A 26,658-nucleotide genomic window follows, 5' to 3' on the forward strand; every position below is an offset into this window, starting at 1 on the left:
GTATTGCATTTTCACTGTCTTTTCATGAACTGCCTTATCTGGTCACATTTAAACCTGGAAAGATTTATTTTTAACTGCTTTCTGACTGACTTTACTTGACTCACACTGTATCTGATTTTCTTCATGGGTTGGTATTCCTTTGTCAAACTCTTTTATGTGTGGACATATTGACAAAATAATATTAACTAAGGAGAGACAATAGATATCAAAAAACAATTCCTACTGCTAAAATTGCTCTAAATATGTATCCCATCCTACTTAGTTTTGCGTTAAAAACTACAGGAAGAAAATGTCATTTTTGACACATTGGTATAGAAGCTGATAGAGGTCTGACAGAAATAATAGTCACTAACAGGCTTTCAGGGCACTAATAGTCTTTTAGAAACACATATACAGAAGCTGCAGCCTTAGATTGACCATTTTCTCTCTCATTTGTGCTCTCACCTATTGTGCACAACATAAATCTGCACATCAAGTGAACTGTGTATTAACAATTCGCATCCTAACTTCTTAGCACCTTCACATATGCTTTACCCATTGCAAGAGAATGAGAGCACACAGGAATTCAGTGTCTGTTTCAGCTTGTCGCAGTAAAAAATAGATACAACTGAAGAAGTAAAGGTTCTTTGATTCATGGTTTGTCTGTGTTCGCATGAAGTAGTTTCACTGCTGTGCAGCCATCAAGCTAAAGGTCTTTCTGAAATGCAGGACCACCACCTGCAATGCATCTCCTGCCCTACTCTGTCCACAGCAGGACTCAAGTCTTTCAGTGCATGCTGAAGGAACATCGCCATTTGACTCCAGCTGTGGAGACCAGTGCTCCTAGTATGATGCTGCTGCTAATTAACTCCAGGATTGAAAGATTGAAGCTGTGCCTTTTGTTTTCTTTCTTTCTCTCTCTCTGGTTGTTTTTTTTTTGTTGTTGTTTGTTTGTTGCTTTTTTTAATACTGCAGGTCTGTCTCTTATTTTGAAGCTTCAGCATGCTCAGCTACAATTTTCACCATAAGCCTTCACCTGTTTGCTCGGTGGAGTTTCAACCAGTACTGGATTGCCATTATAACTTGGCAAACTCAGAGCATTGTTTCCCAATGGCCTGCCAGCTAAATTGGTGTGTTACAGATGAATGCACAACTCACAGATGGCGCTTGAGTGTTTAGTGGCTCTCACAAGTAGATACATATTTGGTCAGGAGGAAGATTACATTTTTCCTCCAGATAGAGCAAATGTCCTTGGGGATGTTTTCTATGTCAAGGTGGAAACAGTTCCACACATCAGGTATGGAGTACTCTCTTATCTTAACCAAGAGTATTATATACATGTATGTGTATTTCTTTTCCTTCTGGTTAGGGTACACTGCAGCTATTAATGTGAATGAAAAGTTTTATCTTGTTTCTAAATTCTATAGATGCCTAACATAGGTAGTTTTTTTTTTTTTCTTTTTTCTTTTTAACTCTGATGAGCTTGAAGGTGTATTTTTTTCTCCTGTTACCATGTAAAGTTCTTCTCCATGGCCTAAACTCTTTGACTGCAACCTCATGCATAAAGTTGAGCATTCACACTACTTGCTATTAGACAGTTTTGTGAATAGTGCCGTCTTTGTGAGGTCTGTACCTTCACAGACCTCTCTCATCCTCTCATAACTGGGTCGTGTCTTTTTCTCATTCATTCACTGTTTTCTTATTTACTTAAAACAGTCAGATGGCAAGAAGGAGGGGAGGAATTACATGCTTTTGCTTCTTGACTGGCCTTGTCATTTCATGAGGATGAACAGGAGAGAGTGTCTGCTGCATTTTGTTTCTTGCTAGAATGAAATATAAAACAGAGTTTCTTAAAAGTTCTGCAAGCTGCAGAAGTTTCCTTGTTTCATGTTGGTTCCCATCTGGAGCTGGGAACAGATAGACTGGGATGTTTTACGTTGTGAGATTTTCAGACTGTTTTGCCAAGCAAACAGGCTCATGAAAATGCAACTGAAACTGCAGCCATGACAATAACCATTTGTTGTTGGCGCTTTTGCTTTGTCATTATCAGATGCAGCTAAAAGCTGAAATGTGCAAAGCATTGCCAACTCTCTACAAGGAGCCATGTTGTCCTCCAGCACCATTGCAATTCTGCTTGAACTTGTGATTCCTCCTTCCTCCTATGATTCTTTCCCCAGCTTATTAAGAAATCTCTTCTCAAAAACTTCTCAGTTACTCCATCAGGAAATTCTTAGCTGTCCAGAGGCAGAAGATGGACATCATAGAATCCTTAAGGTTGGAAAAGACCACTAAGACCATCTAGTACCACTGCCAACCCATTCTCACCATGCCCACTGTCCATGTCCCTCAGTGCTCTGTCTACATGTTTGTTGAACTCTTCCAGGGATGGTGACTCCACCACCTCCCTGGGTAGCCTATGCCAGTGTTTCACCACTGTTTCAGAAAATAATTTTTTCTTGCTGTCCAACCTGAACCTCCCCTGAGGGGAGGCTGCTGAGGACAAGAATCTGCTGGTATTTGCTAATCTTCTGTCATCATAAGTTCTTTTATAGAGAGAGTGTTGAGTATGTTGTGGCTAACATGGATGTATGGAGATGAATGTGAAGCTCTCAGCATTTCCTTCCCTTCCTCTTCAATGAATGCATCTTGTCCCAGTGACGTAGTGTACATCCCTCAGTACAGACCTGTGTAGTTGTCTCCATCTGAGGCAGCCAGTGTGCCAGAATACATCGCTCTGAGCTTCTTGGCATGTGTGCGTTACACAAAACATTCATCTGGTATGGTTGTTCTGGCTCCTGCCTACGTATGTTATGCAAACACACCTGGGCTGTTGCTGGTACAGGGCTTGCTGCCTGCTGGACCTGTCTTCATGGGCTGGCACTGCCTGGACCCTATAAAGGACCTGGCTGCTCTTATGCTCCTGCCCTGCCTGATGGGGCAGGGTAGGTGCTCTCCAGTGCACTCACGTGCCTGCATCACACATTTTGCAACCAAACAAAACAATTAATAGCTGGCTATTTTTCCTGCTTTGCAAGGACATTTAATTCCTAAAGCCTTCCTTCAGTGTTTTTGGATGTTGGAAGCTGTCTTCTAACAGCTTCTTCTTCACCACGTGTGCACCTGAAATATAAACCTACCATGATTTCCAGCATTTCTTCTGTACCGTGATTTTAGATTTTTGAGCAAGCTGTAGAACAAATGCTTCTATTGGCATTTGGAATAATCTAATATTAGGAATAACCTAATATTCCTTCATATTTCTCCCACCTCTCTTATAGCTGATAGCCCCTAGATAATCCCCATAATAGCTGGTGGTTCTCACTTCCTTGGTGCTTGTAAGCTTATAAATTGGAACTGTAAGTGTATCCTGGAAAGAGAGGGGCAAAAGCAGTGTCTTCATCCTTAGCAAATGTTATCCCTGGTTATATTCACTTTGCATACAAATAAAAAAAAAAAAAAAAAAAGTAATATTTTAATAGGAATCCAGTGGATAGAATAATGAACTGTAACTCAGAACTCTGCCACTGGCTTATTGGGCTTATCGGTAACACATAATGTTTATTTTGCCTTCTTTTATGAAAAGTAATAATAGATACTTTCAGGACTGGATCCTGAATACCTCAGCTGTTATATACACTACTGTAGTTCTGGAACAAGCAGGGTTACCTCAGCTGAGAATCCACCCCCAATATCAGCTGCAAGTGCCACTCTTTCAGTGCTTTATACAAATGTTCACTGTAGTTTGTCAGCAGCAAAGCTGTCATCCAAGAGTACACACTGCCTTCTATCAGCCATTACTTTTCTGTTATCATCATCAACTGTAGCTTAAGAGAATCTATGCATCGTTTCTTTCCTTCTGAACAACTTCCATCAAAATAATTGACCTGCTTTTATGGTCAATTATTTTTAGTCTCTGCGATTTGTTACTCCAGCGTTTTGCAAAGAAAAATGCAAAACTAATGCCCTAGAACAGAAACATTCAGCGAAATTACTTACCAGTAATCCAAGGAATCATGGATAAATCCATTCCTCAAGTGGCTTCTCATTCGGAGCTTTATATCATTTTCACCCAAGGGTTGAGGTTTTTTGTTTGTTTGTTTGTTTTTGTGGGTGGGGGAATTTGTTTTGTTTTTGAAAAGTAATACACTCTCTGCCCTACAGCAACTTTATATAAATGTCTTCTGAAGAGTATATCTGCCAGTGCTGCCACTCCATCCATGAGCATTCACTATAGAGCACCAGCTAAAAATATTTAAAGGGGCTCTCTCCACTTGTTTGGTGTATTTCATTTCATGTTTCTGCCTCCTCCTTTATTCATCCTGCAAAAAAAGTCAGTTTTTTTGGTATAATTTAAACCCACTGTTTTGAAGTGACAAGTAAACCACCTTGTATCATGATTAATGAGCATTCAGGAATAGTTTGCTGTAACTTTCATGTATGTTGGGGCTCATTGAATTTGTTTTGAAGTAAATGGAGAGATTCAAGTTATGGGTTGGGGACTTCATTGAGTCACTGGATAGGCTGTATTTTCCAGCATTTTCTACTGCTGCTACTGATTTTTGTGTGATGGTGTTATACAGTCCTAGGGAAGCACAAGAAAAGGCACTTGTGGAGTATGGAATGTTGGACAAGTAAAACAGTAAGGAGGACTTCAGTTTCCAGCTAAAATCTAGAAACTGTGGTCAAGATGTGTGATAAAAATCATGAAGTCTTTCAAAGAAAAAATGCTGTTTCAAAAATCAAAATAAAGTTCTTTCACTTGATCCAATGAGTATGTTTTTCTTCTGTGAAACTGTGAAATGTAGACATTACTGTTTCTTCCATTCTTTTTTTGATGTATTCTTTTTTTGCACAAACAGCAAACAGTTCAGTTTAACTACAAAGTGATATGGCTAATCCTACCCTATTAACTCTCCTAAAGTGGTGAATACCATATATATAGATTTGGAGACTTAGATGGAAATTATTAGAAAAAAAAATTAAAAATAAATGTAATAATATTTTATCTTCAGAGTTGAGAAGATCCAGAATGCCATGACCATTTTAATTGTAATTCTTATTTTACATTTTTCTTTTGTTTTTTTTTTCCTCACAAAAGCCTAGGCTATGATTTCACATTAATGAAAATTGTGTTGTGACGCTTCTGCAGGCAGCTATGTGTAAATAATTGCAGTCTGAGGAAAGTGATTCATAATGTGGCTCTAAGCCTGTGCAGTAGTACTTTGTGACTAATTAGGGTATAAGTAAAATGGACTACAGTGTCTCAAAAAGTTCTTCAAAACTTCTGACAGATCAGTTTTTAGACACTGAAGACATTACCAGTATCTGCCCCACAAATGATTCTATGGGAAATTTTAGTGATTTGTACTTGAGGCACTCTTAATGACAGATATACTAATTTTTGTGATGTGTCTCTCCTAACTGCTCCTTCTATTCTTCGAACAGATAAGTAACTAAATCTTGAGCTTTCTCACGAGAAGAGGTGTTGAGCTGAAGCCATGCCTCCTCTTCCTGTGTAGGCATTCTGCTCAACACCAAGTGTCAGGAGTAATGTGATGCCGAGGCCAGTCCAAAATCCAGGACTATGGCTGACAAGATTTTGTTCATTTGTTTTGTTCTCTTTTTTTTTTATTTTTAAATTTGTCTCACTTGTTCAAACCTAGACTAAGTGTAGAATACTTATGAATTTCTCCATGGCTATTTGTAATAGCAATGAGAGTTCTGAGGGATGTGGGAGATTTCTGACTGCAAGAGAAAGAAACATACAGAGTTATGTAAGGAGCATGCAAATGTAGACAGGAAAATACTTAAAGAGTATAAAATGCGAATATTGCTGTCACTTCTTTAGTCATATGCTACAATCAAAAAAGCCTGTATGTTTGAATCTACAAAAAGATCTTTATATTTATGAACTTTCAAAAGACCCTATCAATATAAATAATGGCTTGAACACAATGACATCATATTTATTCCTAGAGTTGTGCATCTCAGCTGCTTAGTCATTTAAATCAGTGAAAATAAGCATAGCAGTTAGTTCCAAAAGGTCAGAGAAACTACTGTCTTTTCAGCTTTGAATCAGCTGAGGGACTCGAGTTACTTGGAAATATAATGCCAAGACGGCATCTGTTCATCTCATTTCTTTTTTTTTTTTTTTTTTTTTTTTCCCCCTTGGAAGCAGTATTGTAATTAGCTGAAAGGGCAGATACTGCAGTCAGTAGAATACTGTACAGTGCAAGTTCCTTTCCATTTCCTCTTCCACTTGAAACTAGTTTAAAGGGGAGTTTTAGTCTACATTGTATACTGAACTACTTGAAGTTCTCTTAGGCGAATGCCAGAAAGCTGTTCACATTTTTTAAATAAAATGAATACGTTGTCAGTACAAGTATGGCAGTTCCTTCACCCTTTTCTCAGAAAGAAAATAAGTGAAAAAGCATTCCTTGGAGAGCCATTTGCATGAAAATTAAAATCAAAATGAAAGCAAAAGACATCTTAAAACTTGTGATATGTTGTGTTCTTTATCAAAGCAGCATGGTTCCTGGGAGGAAGCCACTTATCATCTAGACTGCAGTGTAATCAAATTTCTTTTTTTATGTGTGTGTGTGTCAGATATGTTGGTCAATCAAATGTTATGATCAGAACACATTTGTCTATATAACAGTGCTTTACTGTCTTTCAGGGATTGCTATTCCTTGTATGTTTTTCCAATGGACTCTTCATCATTTTATTTCCGTATGTTTGCAGCCGCTGCTCTGCCGTCAAGGTGAAGCTATTCCGAAGGATTGCTGAGCATTTCCATTTTGGGGTATACGTGACCTTCTCAGAACTGGGAGCTGCACACTGGCATTCCTGGGACTTCTGGCTGCTTGTACTGCTGGTCTTGTTGCTTTGGTTCTTGAGACTCTACCTGCATTACTATAGCCAGTGGCTCTTCCTTCAGAGCATCTCAGTTCCTGTTACAAAGTGAGTTCTGCTGTCTTCTTTCGCTCTTGGAATATTTCTACTAATTGTCTAATTCAAAGAATGTTACGAAGAGAATCGGTGACCACATCCAGGTTCCAGATATGTACATGTGACCATAACTGAAAGGTGAATGTCTTAGTAGTATGAGTTTTAAACTCAGAACAGGATGTATCCCTTTATGCAGCTTGTGCCATCCTTACCTCTTACTCTTCTGATACATCCAGCAGATGATGTATCTTCTTCCACAAGAATCATTTATCATTTTGGATGAGGTATTTCAAAATGCCTAAGAAGTGCACAAAACTGAAGAAGCATTTAAATCATACTCGATGTTACCAACGTGATCTATGAGTAAAATACTTCAGAAGAATTTAGATTTGATATATCAGTTTTCCTGTGAGGACTACAGTGGGTTGGCATATTTTAACTATATGATACATTAACTTTGGATCAGGAATGAGAGCTCTCTAGAGAGTTTCAGGAAAACCATTACATGTCATTACTTGACATGAAAAATAAAAAGATGAAAAATAACTCCACAAGGTGATGGATACCTACTTCCCTATATGTGTCTGTGGGGAAGAGAATAGGTGTATAAAGCAAAAAAGAACTGCTGTAGTTAGAATAGGAAAGGTTTTTCCAAGGCAAACAGATACATATTGTTTTCACTTTAAAGTATAAAAAAAAAATAAAAATCATTTATAGTTCAAAAAAAAAAAAAAATCATTTGGTAGGATTGCAGCTCTATGCCCTGTCTCTGCTTTGTGTTAAATTGGGTGATTGGGATTATCAGTTACAATCTGAGCAGGATGTCTGAGCAGAATCTGGACAGTGCTGGGTATAGTTAGGGCTGCCTACTAGATCTTTATGCAAGACCAGCCATGTCTCACTTCTGGCCTTGCAGAGACCAGGCAGGCTCAGCCATCTGGCCTTAAAACTTCTGGGAGGCCAAGCATCAAATCTGTGAAAGCAAAGAAAATGGAACAGAAGAAAGCAAGGTGTGACAGAGAGATGGTTATGTTCAAAGCCACTAATCACAGATGTCCCAGGCAGTCAACTATATTAATAAGCCCTCAAGTCAAGATGCCCTGGATCAGCATCCAAATCTGGAGCTACGTACCCTCAGAACAAGAGTCTGAATTGAACACCTTCCAGTCCCACATAATATGGTGGTAGCGGTCAGATCAGGATCAAAGTGCAAATCAAACCAGTTTACCTGTATGGGAATGAAGTCTAAGCCAATTCAATCTTAAATTTCAGTATCAGTAGCTCATAATATCAGATGCACTTCCTGCCTCCTAGAGTACCAGCATGTTTACTTCTTAAGAAAGCTTTTTAAATCCTTCTTCCATGTAGCAACAGGGATGTTTCCATCACTTGATGCTACAGATTGTGTTTTCACATCAGTGACACGTTTGCCACTTTGTGTAGAGCCCAGACATGCTGCAGTTTGCAGAGGTGTCAGCTCTTAGGGCCTGTGCTCGTATTGCTGTTGGTGGGAGCTAGCATCCTCCTGTAACACAGCCTGACCAGTCCCAGGGGCTTGTGCATCTGCTGAAATGAGAGTCAGAGGGGACAGAAGGATGAGCAGACAGGAGGAAGCTTTGTGGTTTTGTGTAGCTTCATACTCTTTAGGTTGATGATTTATGGCCAAGATAAGGACACAACCTCACAATGTAATGTGCTGTATGCATTATTCTACTTTTTTAATGGTTTGTCCAGGAGCACAAACAAACTTTCTCCCCGTACTTATTTACAGATTCAAGTTTTTCCCTCACACTGTTGAATTGTGCTACCAGAACTCCTTGCTGCAGACCAGTGAAGAGTTGGTCATGGTTGTGGTGGGACCCCTAACCTTGAATGCTGGGTTGCTGCTTATGGTCCTGATCAGATGGATCTGTCAGCAGCGATTTGACTCATTCCCTTCCTTCTTGTCAAAGTTTATCATAGCCCTGGGACTCTGGACAGTGCTGGACCCGTTGGCAGTGTTTATAGTGGATTCATTCCTGGGGGTAAGTCACTTAAAATAACTTGGACGTGAGTCCTTGACGTAGAAGTTTGTTTTATTCAGTGAATCAGGGGAAGATATGAAATTCCACCCGTGGCAATAGAACATGAAAGTTAGAAAGAAATTAAGTGGTAATGTTATACATTACCTTTTTATTAACAAAATTCCCATCTAATGGAGTCGCTGTGTTTGTGCATAAAACTAAGATCACTGCACGAGCCATATATGGAGATGAGAAAGTGAATCCACCGCTGGAATGATTGCATCTGCTTTGAAAAGGATTATTTCAATTTTGGATATTAATGGAGATAGATAGGCTAATGATTATTAGCGTTTCAGATTTTTTTCTAAGCACTGAAAAAAAAAAACTGAAAAAAACTAGGAAAACAAAAAGGACATGTTGTTATGCACTTCTCCAACATGGGAGATAGTCAATACTCTTTTCTGGCATATCTAGAACACCTGTAAGGTCACGGAATCATAGAATGGCTTAGGTTGGAAGGGACCTTAAAGATCATCTAGTTCCAATTCCTCTGCCATGGGCGGGGCTGCCCCTCACCAGCTCAGGCTGTCCAGAGCTCCCTCCGACCTGGCCTTGAACATCTCCAGGCACGGAGTACCCACAGCTTCTCTGAACAGCCCGTGCCAGTGCTTCACCACTAAATTCTAACCTAAATTTTCATTCTTTTAGTCTAAAGCCATTCCCTTTATTTATTCCCTATTACTATCAAACTGTAAAGCATCAGTACCCCTCCTATTTATAAGCTCCCTTCAAGTTCTGGAAGGCTGCAGTGAGATCTCCTTGGAGCCTTCCCGTCTCCATACTGTGCAACCCCAGCTCCCTCAGCCTGTCTTTGTAGGAGAGGTGCTGCAGAATTCTAATCATCTTTATGACTCTCCTCCAGACTCTCCCAACAGTTCCACGTCTTTCTTGTGCTGAGGGCCCCAGGCCTGGACACAGTACTCCAGATGGGTGTCCGTAAGGACAGGCATGAAGACACAAAGATACAAAGACAGCCATCTCATGGAAATACCCTCACTGTACAAAGTCTTGAAAGCAAAGATCCCAGCTTCACCTGTGCCTGCATATGGGCTGCATAGCCCATCTATACATTGGTGGCAAGGAGACCTCTGCCATGTAGGAGACAGTGTCCAATCACCTAGAATATGACTTTCAGGTCCAGGTCTCACAGTGGGCCCTATCAGTGGGCACAGGGAGCTGCAAGCCTTTGTAAACTTTTGTGATATTGCTGTTCCTCTGCCTGCCTTCGTTGACATCTGTTTCTGGTCCGAATCAAGCAGTAATCCACCATCTTTGTCACTGATCTGGTATTTGCATGTCTCATGATTCCTTGTCCACTAATCTGTGCTCTGCTCTAAAGAAGTCCTTTTAAAGTGCAATTCTCTGTTGTTTACGTGCTGTTTCTGATTGCTGTGCTTTTCAAAATTAAAATTCAGCTGCTCAAGAAGTTTAATTGGAGCTTGCTTGTGAGGTAACTTCCTAATTTGCCTAATGCCTAAACTGCCTAATGTGGCAACACACTGTGGCTTTCACTTGGACAGCTTGGTTGTTTTTTTTTTTTTTTTTTTTTAATGTTTGTTTGTTTTTAATGGTGCAAACCATGCACAGATTTGAGTTTCAGTTGTGATTATTACCATGAATAATTTTTTTTTCCTAAGGAGAAATATGTTTCTTTTTCACCAATATATAGGCTAGAAATATCTCAGTGTTTAAAAAGATTTCCTTCCCCTCTGCCCAATATTGATGTCATAAAATCTGAAGGAAATGCTGAGTTAGGTCTACCTTGTCATTACCATACTTGCACTGAGAAAATCATTGCCTTTGACTTCTGTTGAAATGTGCTTGGTTCTAGTCAGGCTGGCTTCGTTAACAATTTCAAATACAGCTTCTTTTCCTGGTCAGAGGGAAATGTGAGATATGAATAAAGTTACTGAGTTTTTTGTTACGGGGTTTAAAAAGGCATGACTCTCTCTGTACTTCATACTGAAAATTTGGCAATTTTACCAGCAGAGATTATCGTTGGTAGAAACTCATTTGTTCAAATATTACACAATATACTGTGTATATCCCTTCCAAAATGAAACTATGTCTCTTACATGTGTTTTTGGTCATGCATTTGTATGTTTTTTTAATCTTGGCATTCTTTCAGCAGCTATTTCAGACTTACTTGCCAATCTATTTTAGAGCAAGTTTTTAAATAATGTTGTGCTGTGGTAATATGAGTAATTTTAGTGCTAGAGTGTATTTTACTATTCTAAATTGATTTAATACTTATGAAAGATGATGGAGAGCCCTGGGGACAAAAGTTTCTCAATTTACTACTTTTTTATTTTTAAGGAGAGACCAGATAAGAATAGAATGTTTGGGGATTTCAGCTCATATTTCAAGATATCATGTCAAATGTTGGATTCCATGTTTGCTTTGCAGGCAGATCATTCTAGACATAAGAAACTTGTTTGTGATTGTGACAAATTCAGTTCAAGGTCCAGTTCTGACAGATTTTTTCCTAGGATCAGTCACTTTGCACAGCTTGTAAAATTCAGAATAATGCCTCTTCACACCCATACAGATGTGTGTCATACTAAAAAACATTACAGGCTGTGAAGTGCTCACACGACCATCACTGTGTGTTGTGACAACTACCTAAGACAGATGTTGATGAATGCTATCAATGAATGCTACTTAAACAATTTAAAATGAAGGAACCTTTCTTGGATTGTACCTTTGAAGACCACAGAAAAATATCCATTATTAGAAAAATATGGATAAAGAGATGCACTTTTCCACACTGCTTTTGCCTTGTCAGAAAGAACAGTTTGGATAGGAAAGAAATTTATTTGCCACTCAGACTTTGCCTCTCTGGAGGCATATCAGAATGTGACTGCTCTGCAGAGGGTTTTCTTTGGTAGACAGTCTGTTCTGTAAGAGAATGGAGGCTTTTTTTTTTTTTCCCCTCCAAGAAGAGAGGACAGAACAGGGAGATAAAGAAGAACTAAGAGATGATATTTATTTATTTATTTATTTATTTATTTATTTATTTAAGAATACTGACAGATCTAAATTAGTGGCTACTTTTTATATGCTATTACTGGTCTCCTGGGACCTGTAATTTCCATTACAGAAACCTGGCAGTGTTGCAAAGGGTGGAGAGAGAACAAAAGTACAGTCAAGAATCGCATTCCATATATAGCTCATCACAGGACTTGTAAATGTTGCTCTTTTACTATGCATGTCATCATCACAAAGGTGGCCAACAATAGGGAGAAAGTTTTGACTCCCTAAGGATTTGTCCAGGCAGGTTGCTCTAGAATATGCTGGTTCCTGAATCCCAAAGGTCACAAACTCCCTCTCTGAAAGATAAATACTGGAAGTTTTTGGTGCTGCAGTTTCATGTGTCCTTGCAAAATGTGTTAACATTATTTAGAATGAATACGGCTATCATTGTGTCACTTTTCAAAAAGAAAAAAAAAAAAGTGAATGGAAGAATTCATTTTAGCTCTGAGTAGTAGAAGACCTGTGATATGTTGTTGAATTCTTCTAAATCGATCCAGCAGAGGGCAATAAAATGTCAATACAGTAGTTAGTACTCAAGAATTAGATATTTGGGGGGTGAGGGGGGGTCAGAAAGGGAGGAGGGTAATAGATTTTTTGAAAACCTTTTCCTGTGTATTACTGGAAATAGATTGAAGCATAGAGTGCTGTGAAATCTTCAGCATTCTTTGTGAATCATTGTAAAAAAAAAAATAAATAAAATACACAAATTGCATTATCCCCAATTAAATTAATATTTTAATTCTATGAGTATTAACTCCTTATATACGAATAGTATGCCAAGTTTTAAGATGCACGTCCCACAAATTACAGTTAAACTTTTAGAAATAAATTCATGTTCTTCTGTGTCTGCATGTACAGAGCCTAATTAAGTTTGGCATTTTCTTATGTTCATCTTTTTTCTTCCACGGCAGCGACTTGCATACAGTGTAGAGAAACCCATTGCTGATGCTGCAAAGCTCTACTGGGTGTTTCTAAGATCAGAGGAATCAGGGGTTTCTGGTGCACTAATCACTGTGATGCTTTACACAGTCCTGTTCATCATCTCATCGACAGTGTTGTACCTTTACTTTCTAAGGTATGTCTTTTTATATCATTATTCCCATAGGAGCTTAGGCTCAGGCTCCTTTTCCTGTAAGATAAAATTAGGTGACATCAGAAAAGATGTTTCAGTGTCACATATACTGAGCCTAAAATTGCAGACAGTCAAGGTGGGGTTAGTTCCTGTAGGGACAGTGAGTGAAAGATGGAGCCATATCTCAAAGGGAATGCTATTGATATCATGGGTTTTCACAGTGTCTACGAGACTCTGTTCCACTGGTTTCTAACAGTGGTGTCTGTTTTCACAGTGTGAGCTCTGAAGTGTGTGTCCTTTACATGTAGGTACTTTGGATAACCTTTTCATTAGACTTCCTAGGAGGGTTTTTGCGAGAAACAGAAAAACTTTAGGAAGTTACATACGGTACGAAGTGCAAAATCTCTCCCTGAGTCCAAAGCAGCCCCCAGACTCGTACATCCATGAGATGATGCAGGATATTTGACTTGATGAGGCTTAAACCTGGTGCATGACATGACTTAATCTGAGTAATTTTTCCTTGACTTTTGTCTGTTAGCAATATTAATAGACTTCTGTTCATTGTGAAATTTGACCAGTTGCCTTTCCTGCCACCTATCTGGCACATACCATTAACCGTACAAGCAGTAGGGACAGGTCTGGGACACTGGAAGCAAATGAGAAAGATTGTCTAATATATTACCTAATAAAGTACCGAATGTTGCATTGCATTCACTGCAGCGATTATCAAGCAAGCACCAATAAAAATCTGTACAAAGAGGCAAGATCCAGGCAGGTGTGAGAATTGCAAAGCTCAGTATGCTCCTTCCATTTGACAGAACCATCCCTCGGTCTCCTTCGCACAAACTCCACTGCAGCAGGCAGAAAAAGAAAAATGGCAATCTACATTTCTGCAAAGTATTTCAAAGCTCCTGCTTTCCTGGAAGCTGTACACAACTCCAACGAACTGGTAGTCTAGTTAATTAGTTTTTGAGATGTTAATGCCTTCTTAATCATCGACTTAATAGTTTTGAATAGCTTCATAAGTTTTAGCTGCTGTCGTTTATTACTCAGGAAAATTAATTTAAATTAAAACATTTGTAAGGCAGGTTTTTATGAGAATATTACCAACATCTTCATTGTCTGGGGAACAGGTGCAAGATCATCAAAGGTTCCTTTCCTTCTGGATCAATTTTCCCATAATGTTTTCCAATAAAGGGGTGGGGAGAGAATGTTACTGGGGGAAAAATGTTGTCTTAGTATGCTGCATTTTTAAAATGATTCATAGCAAAATAGGAAAGCTAAGGGAAGATAACAAAATCTGTTATAGTGCATAAGGTCTTTGAAGTTTTTTGCTTGATTACAAAAAGAAACATTTCGAATACTGGAGAGTGTGCAGAGTAAATTTATTCTGTGAGCTTCTAAAATTGGATCAACTTTTTATCTTTTTCTTTGTTACTGTGCTAGGCTGTGGACAGATAAGGAACTTAGACCTGGCTAGGGCTCTTCAGCAACATGTTATCCACTAATGGTAGCGTTAAAATAATTTCAAATATCTTTAAGGAAAATGTCTCTTCAATTCATAACCTTAAGTGTGTTCCCTAGATATTGATATTGGCTTTTGTTTCTAAGAGAAAATAGTATGATAAACAAGGCAGTAATCCCCCTTGGTGGGGGTATACATCATCCCCAGATGCTGTATCCCAAAAATATTCAAACATTAGAATGTTGCTGGACTCAGAAAGCATGTTTTTTGCCCTTACAACCACCGCATCCTTCTCTTGTAAGATGAACCAGTACAAATCTTGAGGGATGTCTTCTGTGTCTGAAGAAACCCACTCACAGGAAAGAGCTGGGTGGTAGAGTTGACTCCATTGATTAGAATTACTCAGACATTTGCCATTTAACAGTGCTGTTCAGTAGAGTACAAAAAGGGGGATAAGAATGGTGAACTCACCAGAATGCCAAAGCAAGTAGGGGAAATGCCTTTTCTGCCACAGCTAGAGAGCTTCCTGGCAGCTCTGATGAACGACTGGGAAGCTAGCAAAATCAAGATAATAGGCAACTTCTTGTGTCTTCGTAAAACAGCATACCTCAGTGTAACTGGCTCTTCTTGGATAACTTGAGAGTCTGTAGTACAGAGGGATATTCTAATTACTTTATGAAAAAATGAAGTAGCATTTGTTGCAGTTCCTTCATTTGAATTCCACTAGACATTAGAAACAGTCAGTAATTTCTTGGTGAAATGTTTTCTGCACTGTGAGAAAATGCAGAACTATTTCAAACTGAAAGTGTCTGCTGGAAAGTGTTTATGTCTAAATTTCCTGGTATTGAATTTTCTTTTTCTTTTTCTTTTTCTTTTTTCTTTTTCTTTTTCTTTTTCTTTTTTCTTTTTCTTTTTCTTTTTCTTTTTCTTTTTCTTTTTCTTTTTCTTTTTCTTTTTCTTTTTCTTTTTCTTTTTCTTTTTCTTTTTCTTTTTCTTTTCTTTCTTTTCTTTTCTTTTTTTTTTTTTTTGGAAAAGCCTCAAAATTCTACATTTTTCAATGTTAACAACAAAATGTTTTATTTTTTTTTACAACTTCTTTTTTTTTCCCCAAAAAAGTGTGTGAAAGGAAAAAATAAGAATGCAATAAATTGTTATAAGCATTCTTCTCTTTGTTTTTTTGTTTGTGAATTTTTCAGAAATCCATTTTTTTTTTAAATCTTACTCTGGATAGTAAGCCATTTCAATCTTATTTTGTTATTCTTTCTGACAAATTAAGGAACTTTTATGATTTACTGTGTCTTTCATATCTCTAGAAAATAGCATCTGAATTTTGCTTTGCTATATAACATTAGCAATATTTTATCATTACATTACATTAGCAATATAAATTATTAATGTTGTATCTGTAAAAGTCATGTGCACATACAACAAGTTTTTACTAGTGGGAATGCTAAAAAAAAAAAAAGGAATAAAATCAGGTATCGGGAGCAGGCTGAGTACATTTGGGCAAGAGGAACAAAGCTGGAAGACAGGCTTCACGATTCCTAATTAATTCAAAGTTAATTATATTGTTTATTACCATGCACTTAAAATCTTCATATAGAAAATGTTTATGGCAGCAAATAGACAGTAATTTAACTGCATTAAATTTTGCTTTGTTTAAAATAAGAATGTTACATTAAGTGAGTTTAAATAAATGGTGAGGTCTTGTTCTTGTTTAGCAAGATAAGTGGCAAGTCATTGAAATTGCTGACCTGGAATTTCAAAGATTAACAGCACACAAAATTATTTTTCAAGATGAGAAGAAGGCCAGAGAGACCACCAGCTTGATTGCTAGTTTTTCAACTAAGCACAGGGTAGTACAAAATTATGGGTCAACATTTGCAAAAATATTGTGGTAAAATGAACATCTAACGTAATCCAGATATTAAGAGACAAATGTTTCTTTAAAGAAGCTGTAGAATATGTAGAACTACACCTTGAATGGTATTGATCATGTTTTTTTAAAAAACTATTCTATAATGTGTTTTAAGACGCCTTAGTATCCTTCTCTACCTTGCACCGATTTGTATTCCATGCTTTGGAATTTCTTTTATTTTTAATTCATAACCAATTTCCTTATATTGCCAGGGTTACCAACATCTCAGTTAGGTTGTTTTCCATCCAGTCTCCTCTTCTGGTAAGGGAATCCCACACTGACATCTTGGAAACTTAAACAAATTTCTGGCTGCAACTACAAAGAAGTGTTTCAAATAGAAAGAGTGCAAAAGCTAAAGCTCCTTCTGAGATCAAGTTGAAAATTTGCCTTTTGGTGCCTTTCCTTATTTCTGTTCCATGCCAAATCTCAATTTCGGGAGAAACTGTATAAACAGCTTATTGAGTGAGCTTCTCTGCAATTACTGTGTTCACTGTAAGGCACAACATAAAGCTACTGCAAATGCCAACTTCATTCTGATCTTGTTGACAAGAATTCAGAGGATTAAAGAAGCGTGCTTGTGCTCACTTCCAATTGCTGAGAAATGAAAGACCTGTACAGCACCACAGAAATCTGGATATTTTGTTGGTTGCAAAGCCACACAGCAGTCCCTATGCTTCTCATGACTACCCAGCTGGTTTCTGGAAAGGATGGAAAAGTTAAGGCTGGCACCAAGCAATAACTGAATTGTAACAAAGTATGAGCGTGGAAGAGAGTACAAAAAGAAAGACCTCAGTTCAATATCCAAGATTGAGATTCCACATTTTCTGATCTTTTTTTGGTTTTGGAATAAAAGTTGAATGAGAAAGAAGCTCCATTTGAATTAAACAACAGTGTTTTGAAGTTTTAGAGTTCATCTAAGGCTAAAAATGTGACACTAGGCTTTTCCAAAAGCCTCACAATATTTCTTGGTTTCACCTACATTAAGAAATACCACACAGCACGCCTTTCTTGTGGTAGAGAATTTTACTGTGTGGTGCTTATTCAATTCCCTACCACAGCACAGAAATGTCACAGAAAAACAAAGCCAACAAACAAAATGAACTTTTATTACATCAAGAGAAGTTTAGATTGTACAGGCTTCAGGTTTGGGGTTTTCAAAAATGATGAGTAGTTCCTTTTCTATATGATGTGGTTTGCCAATTATTTCACTCTGGCACAACAGGACTTCCAGTCATGCCTAACTGAAGGTTCTCCATGTTAGCACTGGGAATAGATACACAGCCCAAAGCTAAAACCAACACTGGACACTTCTGAAGATCAGGACCTTCTTTTGAATATCTTGTGACAGTTAAAAGAAATTGCTGCTTGCAGTTATGTGATTCGACTCAAGTATTGTAAAGGGCCTAGAAGGTTGGGAGGGAGGGAGTTATATGTTGGAGAACCTATGGGTTCTCTTCTTACTCATAACCAGAAGATTTAGAAGTCTACAAAAGGGTAAGATACACTTATTTGCATGAAGAGTCCTTTCCAGAAAGAAACAAACATGTCATTTCTATCCATAGGCTACACAGTGAGGGGTGGCTGTTGGATGTATTTCGACGCATTCATAGTGAAGAAGGTACGTTCTTCGTTCCATTGGACTTAGAGATTTCCATTCAGGAATTGAGCTACATTATGAAAAGAGCTGAGCAGTGGAGAGGAATCAATGGTGAAAGACGGATGGTGAGTGATAAGAAGAGTCAATGAATCACTAGTCCAAATTCTTTTATTTCCTGGATAAGGACATAAATATATAAGAAAATGATTCGTAGGGGCTTTTCTTTCCTTCCTTCCTTCCTTCCTTCCTTTCTTCCTTCCTTCCTTCCTTCCTTCCTTCCTTCCTTTCTTCCTTCCTTCCTTTCTTCCTTTCTTTCTTCCTTCCTTTCTTTTCCTTCTTTCTTTCTTTCTTTTTCTTTCTTTTCTTTTCTTTCTTTTTCTTTTTCTTTCTTTCTCTCTTCTTCTTCTTCTCTTTCTTCTTCTTTTCCTTTCTTTTCTTCTTTCTTTTTCTTTCTTTTCCTTCTTTCCTTTCTCTCTTTCTTCTCCTCCCCTTCCCCTCCTCTTCCCCTTCCCCTCCTTCTCCCCTTCCTTCCTTCCTTCCTTCCTTCCTTCCTTCCTTCCTTCCTTCCTTCCTTCCTTCCTTCCTTCCTTCCTTCCTTCCTCCTTCCTTCCTTCCTTCCTTCCTTCCTTCCTTCCTTCCTTTCTTCCTTCCTTCCTTCCTTCCTTCCTTCCTTCCTTCCTTCCTTCCTTCCTTCCTTCCTTCCTTCCTTCCTTTTCTTCCTTTTAATTAAGAAGAGAATTTGATTAGAAAGGTGTATGTCCATTCCCTGAACATCCTGAGGGATTTCAGTCTGCTTACCATCTCTTTAGGAAGATACTTGACAGCATCACTGATGGCAAAAATTATCTATGCCATTTGAAGATTTCTAACTGGGTTACAGAGACTTGCTACATGTTCAAATGTCAGTAGCATCTTTGAAAAGCTCTCAGCAAACTGTGAAATCCTATAGACAATTTGAATCTGCTCTCTGGAAGGGCATGGATGGGACTGACCAGAACAGGGGACATGAGTATAGTGGGTTAGGAGTTGCGACAGTCAGTGTCTTTCCCAGCCCTTTTAGAACTATCCAGAAGTGTGGACTGAGTTGGAAATGTGCACTGAGAGTTAGGAAAGGTCTGACGTTGGTCTGAACTACTTTGGTTATCAAACAGTTCTGCTTTCTTTTCTGTTAGGACACTAGCCTCTAAGCCCATATCCAGTTTTAAGCTGTGATGTGCAGGAAATATATTTATACCGGTATTTGCAAAGTATCTGGTGTTGGGGTTCCCATCCACAAATGAAGCTTCTGATCATAATGGCTTGCAAAGAATTGAAAACATCTGAAGCTACAGGATCAGTAATCTGCAAGGTATATATTCTTGTTCTCCAGCCACCTTTGCATCATTGTTATTAATTACCATAGAACTATCTCAAAAACAGCTCTTGAACAATAATTAATGAGCTCGTCAACTGGATTAATACATCTAAGACTGCCTCAGAACACAATGCTTTGCTCAGCAACTCTTCTGCTTCAATGTAAAAACGAACAGATTCTAGTTAGGAAGGAAATTATCTCTCTTAAGCATGTCTGAGTTGTTTGTTTTCTTTTCTAGCCCACTGGAACAAGTGATTTCACATTAGGGTCTGCAGGTTTTTCAAGTCTCTAAAGCTACCTCAGAAAGATCAGCAGTTTATATAAATATATAGCCTCAGTTGTCACTGCTATAAACATCTGGCGCAGTTGTAATTATTTTCCACTTTTTTCCTTGATGACAGTTTGGACCCTGCAAGGAAAAATAAAAAGGTGAATGTGCCAATTGAATGAAAAAGCAGATACTCAGTAAGTTTTGTTTTTCCTGAATTGCAGAGCACCAAGCTGCATTTCAACATGGGGGAGGGAAAGCATTCCCACAGCCATTTGCCTCAGACATTCCCAGTTTTTATACAAATAGTACTGATTTGCTTTATAACAGCAAGAAAATAAGCTTTTTGTGTCTTTTTTTCCCCGCTTAGAAACTTTTTTCTAGAAGTCAAAACAAAGCTATTAATGACTGGTTACTACTACCTTTGTTACATGTTAAGTAAGGTCAAACAAAAAATATACGGTGGATCTCATTTTACATGCCAGGACAACCAATACCATATGGAAAAGGTGGTGGATAAAGCAACTGCAAACAACTGCTTTTCTGTTTTAGGTATTGAGTACGTTTCTAATGATATTACCAGCAGATCGTTTCTTGTAGTAGTGCTTAAAGATCTAAGTGACAAAAAAGAAAAAAAAAAAGAAATGACAATTGGAAAGGATGGGGATAAAAAACAAATGGAAGAGAACTGAAATAAAAATTGCTTCTCTACACACAAATAGTCCACCCACAACTGGCAGAAATCTGGAGTCTCCACTGCTAAAATACAGCATGATATCAAACTTAACATGATAGTATATTATGAAACATGACCAATGGCTGTGGACATAAAGTAAGCATTTAGTTTTGTCTCATCGAAGGGGACCTGACCTTACTCTGAGATCCTTTAAAACGTGACCAGAACAGTCAGATCCAGTAGCCAGAAATGTGCAGTCAGAGCAGAAAGAGAACACTTCTGTGAGGCATAGAGAACAATGCTGTCTCATTTCAACAAAGTAGGATGATGCCTGCTTTGATGTCTGTCTTAAGATCCCAAATTTTTTACTCTTATTCTGCCTTCATCTGCACCAGTTTCATGCCTTTCCTTTATATCAGCCCTAGCTAAAGGCAAAGCTGTGATACTGTCAAACATTCCTGTTCTCTGTGGGATGTACTATTGCAGACAGTATGAGCAGTAAGATTCTCCTACTTCCCCCACTGGGCACAGAATCTGCCTCACAAATAGGTAAAACTTGTGAGAGGAGAATTCTGCCCCAAACTCCTGAGCTATCTGCATAAATGTTGTGGAAAAAAAACCCAATGTTCTCCAGAAACGTGAGATGTCCCCCTTCCATTCCAAGCTTTTGCTTATATTTTGGTGGCAAAGAGGACCACTGGACCAATTTCATTTCTTCTTTGATGAATCTAGGTTTCTGGTAAAAACATGTTCCACTCCTGAAATAAGTACTCCACATGCAGCAAGACCAAGAGCTGTGTTTTCAGGTCTTTCATATTCCTTGGCATTACAGATACTCACAGATCCTTTTTTTCCGCCATGAATTTGCATAAGGTATTTGTCTTGTCCCTTTCTTTATGTATGTCTAGTTGTACAAGGTAATCAGTATGGAAGACACATCACTAGGCCTTATTGCGTGCATTATTAATGCGTTAATTTTTAAATAAGATACCAAATTAACTGTGAGCAATTTTTAAAAAGAGAAGTGTGAGCAGATCTTATATCACTCCATATAAAAAATATGCTTTAAATGGAGGTCATTCAAGTAAATAGTTGGTCAAACCTTCTGGAAAAAAATAGGCCTGTGTCTTTGCAGTATTTTCTTGCTATTAACCATGTGCTTCTCATTTTTATTCCCTGGATTAAAAATTGCCCCATAAATGGGTATTTTATAATATGCTTAATTTCCTTTTGTTAAATTGATAAATGCAGCAGCAGAGGACACATTTACAGTATGATGAGAATTTAAGGTTATTGCATTTTATAATTTTTATATTGTTCAGAGAAGCGATTTGTCATTTGGGGAATGACATCCATGCCAGCATTTCAAAGTATTTTCAGTCATTCTTTTGATAGGAAAAAGGTCACTTTCTGTAGACCAGGAAGACATCACTCTATTAAACTAATTTGCCTACATGCAAATTTTGTCATTTTTACCTCATTAAGTATTTATCATAGAGTAAAAAAATATATATATTCATGAAGGGGCAGCTAGCAGCCTGATGGAGCTGGAACTAATATTTTGCAACTCTAATGATTTTTTGCATCCTTAATTAGATAGCATAAGGTTGATATGATTAGGTCAGGATGTAGTGTTTTTCATTAAAATACATTTTAGAAGCTGTATTCATAATCTGCCCTTGCAATTAAATAATGAGCCTATGAGTTTAATATTATCGACCCAATTATTATCCCATGGAAAAGTATACCTTAATAAATTTGTGCCGTAGGACCTTCATTAGCAACAAAACGAATTATATTTCCAGGTACACAGATTACATGGCCACAATCACATTTACGCAGCAATCTGGAATGCACTGTGGGGAAAGAGCCACCAGAGCCTGGCACAGCACAGAAACACACTTGATTATTTTGGAAGAAGTCATTTACAATATATTTAATGAGGCAAGCTGCAAAGAAGTAAAAATGCCACCTACAGATTCAGGCAGAAGCATTTGCAGAAACAGTGTCCTGTGAACCTTCTAGAAGGGGGAAACATGAGCTCCCACCTTTCATCCTGTTACAGATGGAGAGATGGATGTGACCATTTATGGAGCTTTATGGAGGTGGGCATATGTTAACTTTGTTATCCCATACTGGGGATACCAGAACCAAGAATAAATAGCAATCCATTGACCCGCCATTGATCAGTGGGAAATCAGGATTTCAGTATAGCTTTTCTCTTGTTGGTAGATGTTCCTAAAGTGACAATATCTCGCTGTTCTCATCAAGCAATCACTTTCCCAAAGTAAACTAAGTGAAGGTATAAAGTGGGGGGTTTCCTTTACCCAGCCAAGTAAGAGGAAGATAATGAAAGAATGAAAAAAATAAAAAAAGGAAAGTATCTCTAGTGAAACAGGTTCTGACCAAGGATGGCTCTGTCATGACTGAATTAGTTGTTAGATGTACGATGCCCAGTGCAACATTTTGTTCATATTTAAACCCTCTGAACTAGCAGGAGTATGAAGGGAAAAATTTGACTGTTATCAATTTTTACGGGATTTAGACTGCAGGGTACCACCTCGTCTTGCAGTAGGACTTTCAGCATAGTAATACTACAGACAAGAAAAGTTAGACAAGCACTAAGCTGAAACAACACCTTTAGTATACCAAGCATGTACTCAGAAACCTTGCGCATAGAGTCGCTTTCTGAAAAAATGCAAGCTGTATAGGCAAAAAGATAATGTGAAACTTACATTTCAAGTAAAGCCTGATGCACTGCAAAATTATTTTAATGAGACTAGAGCTCATTTTCTAATTCTAAAATGATATTATAGAAAACCATAAAAAATTACCCGGCAGTAGTTTTTTGAAAGGAAAATATATTTGTAATTATCTTGAACACACAAGATTACTTCAGGGCCTATTATCGACACAATTTTTGGTACCACTTTACAGTAATTTGCATTTATTACTCTCAGGCCAACTATTAATATGTTAATAAATAAGTCATTAATACTTGTTATTTAATTGCTATCTATTTATTCCTGTTCAATAATGCATTAATTACTTGTGAATAGTTGAGGGCAAAATCCTGCCCTTGCTAGTGGAATCAGCAGTGGCAGAGAGGAAACCAGTATTGGACATGTTAGCATTGCAAGAACTGCTGATCTGACAGAGTGTAAGTGCTTTAACCCATTCAGTGCAAGGAGGAGAACCTTTCATTCTGTTGGATGAAGCCTAATGAGTCTCCACATTGCTAGTGAATACGCTGGGAGGACAATTGGTGTGTCTTCTGTTTGAAGGCTGAGTGCTATTCTTAGTGGATTGCTTGCCTGATTTTTGAGCAAACTGATATGTAGGAATGGATAGTGAGACGAGGCCAAACGTTGGGCAAGGATGTCAGACTGTGAATCAAATAGATCTGATTATCTAAAATTTGATATCTCTGTAGTTGCATGATAAATCTTACCCACGGACACGAGTAGAAGTGTTTCCATTGCCTTTCAGGAAACTTGGTTTCCAAAAAACAGGTGAAAAGTAGCAAAGATGTTTGCTATTTTGGGCAGTAATAATAGTTAGGTAGAGGACAGAGTTGGAAAGAATAATAGCCTAGTTCAGAAGGAAAAGTCAGCAAAGCACAAGGTGATAAAAAGAAAGGAAAGTTGTCTCAGGATTTGTGAAGAAGACACAATGACACTAAAGAAAGTTAGAACAGAGTTAGAACAGAGATGCCAGCTAAGAGAAGGTGATAGGAAAAGAGTTACACAGTTGTGTTACTTCCAGCTGTACTAAGAGAAAGCTCCTCTTAATAAATTAAAGATGATATCACCAAGCTAGAGATCACTGCTGCAAATGGACAAATGAAAACATGTTGAGAGAGCAAAAGAATAGAAAGTGTTAATTTTCTTTGTATTTTTCCTCTTTTCTCTTCACAAAATCTTTCCATTGATGAGTTATACCTTAAATGCTTAAGTTCTATCTCATACCCTGTGTATATGAGATTTAATGTCTTTAAAAACAACAGATGGCTGTGGTGAAAGATAAGACCTTATAATTGTGGCTTGTGGTTTCTTTTCCCCAGATTAGTTCTGGTGATCTTTAGGAATCCTAGCAATTTGTGAGTTCATGATCAAGCTTTTTCCTAAGCATAACCCATACTATATAACTTTCTGAAACCACTCACTGGAGATCTCCACGCAATGTTTCCAGCAATTTGGATTTTACCCAGAATCAAAAAGTTTTTTTTTTTTTGTGCTCTGAGATTACAATAGGAGATCAGTAAGAAGCAGTAAAGCCAGTTTTGAGCATATGCAGAAATATTAGCAGTAATATGAGATTTGATCTTTTAGCCGGTATGAATAAACCATCAGATTTATCTGGGCTAACGCACAGTTGTTTTAACTAGTACCACTGAACTCTGCTACTCTGAGACAATTCAGCTCAGCAGATAGAGATGACAATCTAGGTAATAAAAAATAATAATCTTTCTGCTACAGAAATTGTTGGAGGGAAAACTTTACTGGTTTGCGGTCAACATTGACTTCATTAGGGCCAGCATTTCTGTCTGTCTGTATAAGCAAAGGAGAAGGGAGGAAATAGGGCCACGTCTCACTGAATTTCTTCACGATCTGTGTATTTAATGTCAGATTCTCATCTGGGGTAAATTATTGAAGGCAGAGTCAATTTTTTTTTAAATATTGAATGGTGATTGAAAGTCATGAGATGAGCAGAGGGAAAGCTCAGCCTGCTGATAGAATGTTAGAAAAAATAAAGCAAAATGTCAGGTCAGGAAAAGAATGTAGCATTCCACGGTCTCTTAGATTTAAAATAGTAGTACTTCTCTATGAAACTTTGAGGCCTTTCTTGAACTGTATAGGATCAAATTGACTAAATGGCTCTGAAGCACTTCACTTGCTGTTCTTTTAGAGTATTTAGTTCACGGGGAAGTGAAGAGGAAAAAAGAGGGCCGGATGCATTTGGAATGGTCAGTTCTTCTGGCTATATCCAGGTATGTCATTAAAATCTCACAACAGTTGATATTAATTTGTCACAAATTGTGTATGTCTCATGTGCTGCAATAAAGTAGTGATAGAGAGTAGGTAAAATGATAGATTCTTTTGCCCTAGTAGTTATGTCTGACAAGTGGAACTACATTGAGCCAGTAGAGTAACATTTTACAGGCCTTTATTGGGGCCATGTTGTATCCTTCTTAAGGAAACAACAATTAACAATGGATGAAAGAACAAACAGGTATGTGAGCTGCTCTGAATCTGAAGCTCATATGGCAACAAATTAATAGAATTTCAAAAAGATAAATTCTGCAGAGGCAAAGTTATGTATAGTGCTTCTTTTTTTGATTTTCATTTGATATATGATAAGGCTATACATTGAAAATGAAATGATGTAGTCAAAGTCCATGGAATTTGTTTAGGGAGGATTGTAGACACAATCTTGTTTTTACAAAACGTATTTTGTTTCCATCTTCAAGAACTAATTTGTTCAAGGCTCCTTTGCTATCCCTGTTATATGCACAATATGGGATTTCCAGACTGAATGGTAACAAATCATTTTAATCCTATAATCAATACATGAATTATATAAAGGTGTTAGTGCAGATGGAAAAAATTAATTGTCTGCTGACATCCTTCTGATTACTATACTGGCAGAAAGGTGTTAATTTCTGTAATACTTCAACAGATATCCAAACTGTTTTGTCAGAGAGGTTGGACAGTGATGGAGGAGGAGTACACTTAACTGTAATTTTTGTAGTAATTCATGGGAAGCTTTATTGACACGTGCTAATGGCACTTGATTGCCCTCAAGAGGTTTTCACAACAGAACTCTGCAAGTGCCACATCAAGGTTTGCTCAGTCAAGTAGTTTTTTTCTCCTTGCATCTAGATAATTTGTGACCACAGGCAAACTTTTGAAAATCCAAGGTGGTTTGCAACAATCCATTGGGGTGAATCTGTCATCCGCTGGCTGGTACAGATTGGTGCGCTAATGAAGAGCAAGCTCTTTGTGTATTTTGTCATTTCTGTGCAAGCAATCCATTTCATTTCTCCTCAGTGGCAGGGCATGTTATACATCTCATCCCATATAATCTGACTTACATTATAATTTGATTCATACACATCCTTTCCACAGAGATTAATTAGCAGCAGATTTTAAGTTTGCAAGTGAAAATATGATAATTAGTTTTCTTGGAATGTTAACATTTCAACACTTCGGGTTCTCTCCATCTTTGTCTTCAATGAAGCTGCAGTAAACGAGCACTATTTCTCTTCTAAATCAGACTCTTGTG

General features: G+C 37.8%; 1 protein-coding gene across 1 annotated transcript in view; it reads left to right on the forward strand.

The window, feature by feature from the left end:
• The window catches only part of LOC100539960 (uncharacterized), a 193,068-nt gene that overhangs the window by 134,977 nt on the left and 31,433 nt on the right, over positions 1-26,658 (forward strand). Inside the window, exons 20-23 of the mRNA XM_031552754.2 lie at positions 6,721-6,939; positions 8,699-8,951; positions 12,935-13,098; positions 18,041-18,200. Of these exons, the coding sequence (XP_031408614.2) occupies positions 6,721-6,939; positions 8,699-8,951; positions 12,935-13,098; positions 18,041-18,200 (796 nt within the window). The remainder of the gene's footprint in view (positions 1-6,720; positions 6,940-8,698; positions 8,952-12,934; positions 13,099-18,040; positions 18,201-26,658) is intronic.

This window comes from Meleagris gallopavo, chromosome 3 (genome assembly GCF_905368555.1).
Source record: "Meleagris gallopavo chromosome 3, MGAL_WU_HG_1.1, whole genome shotgun sequence".
NCBI lineage: Eukaryota > Metazoa > Chordata > Aves > Galliformes > Phasianidae > Meleagris > Meleagris gallopavo.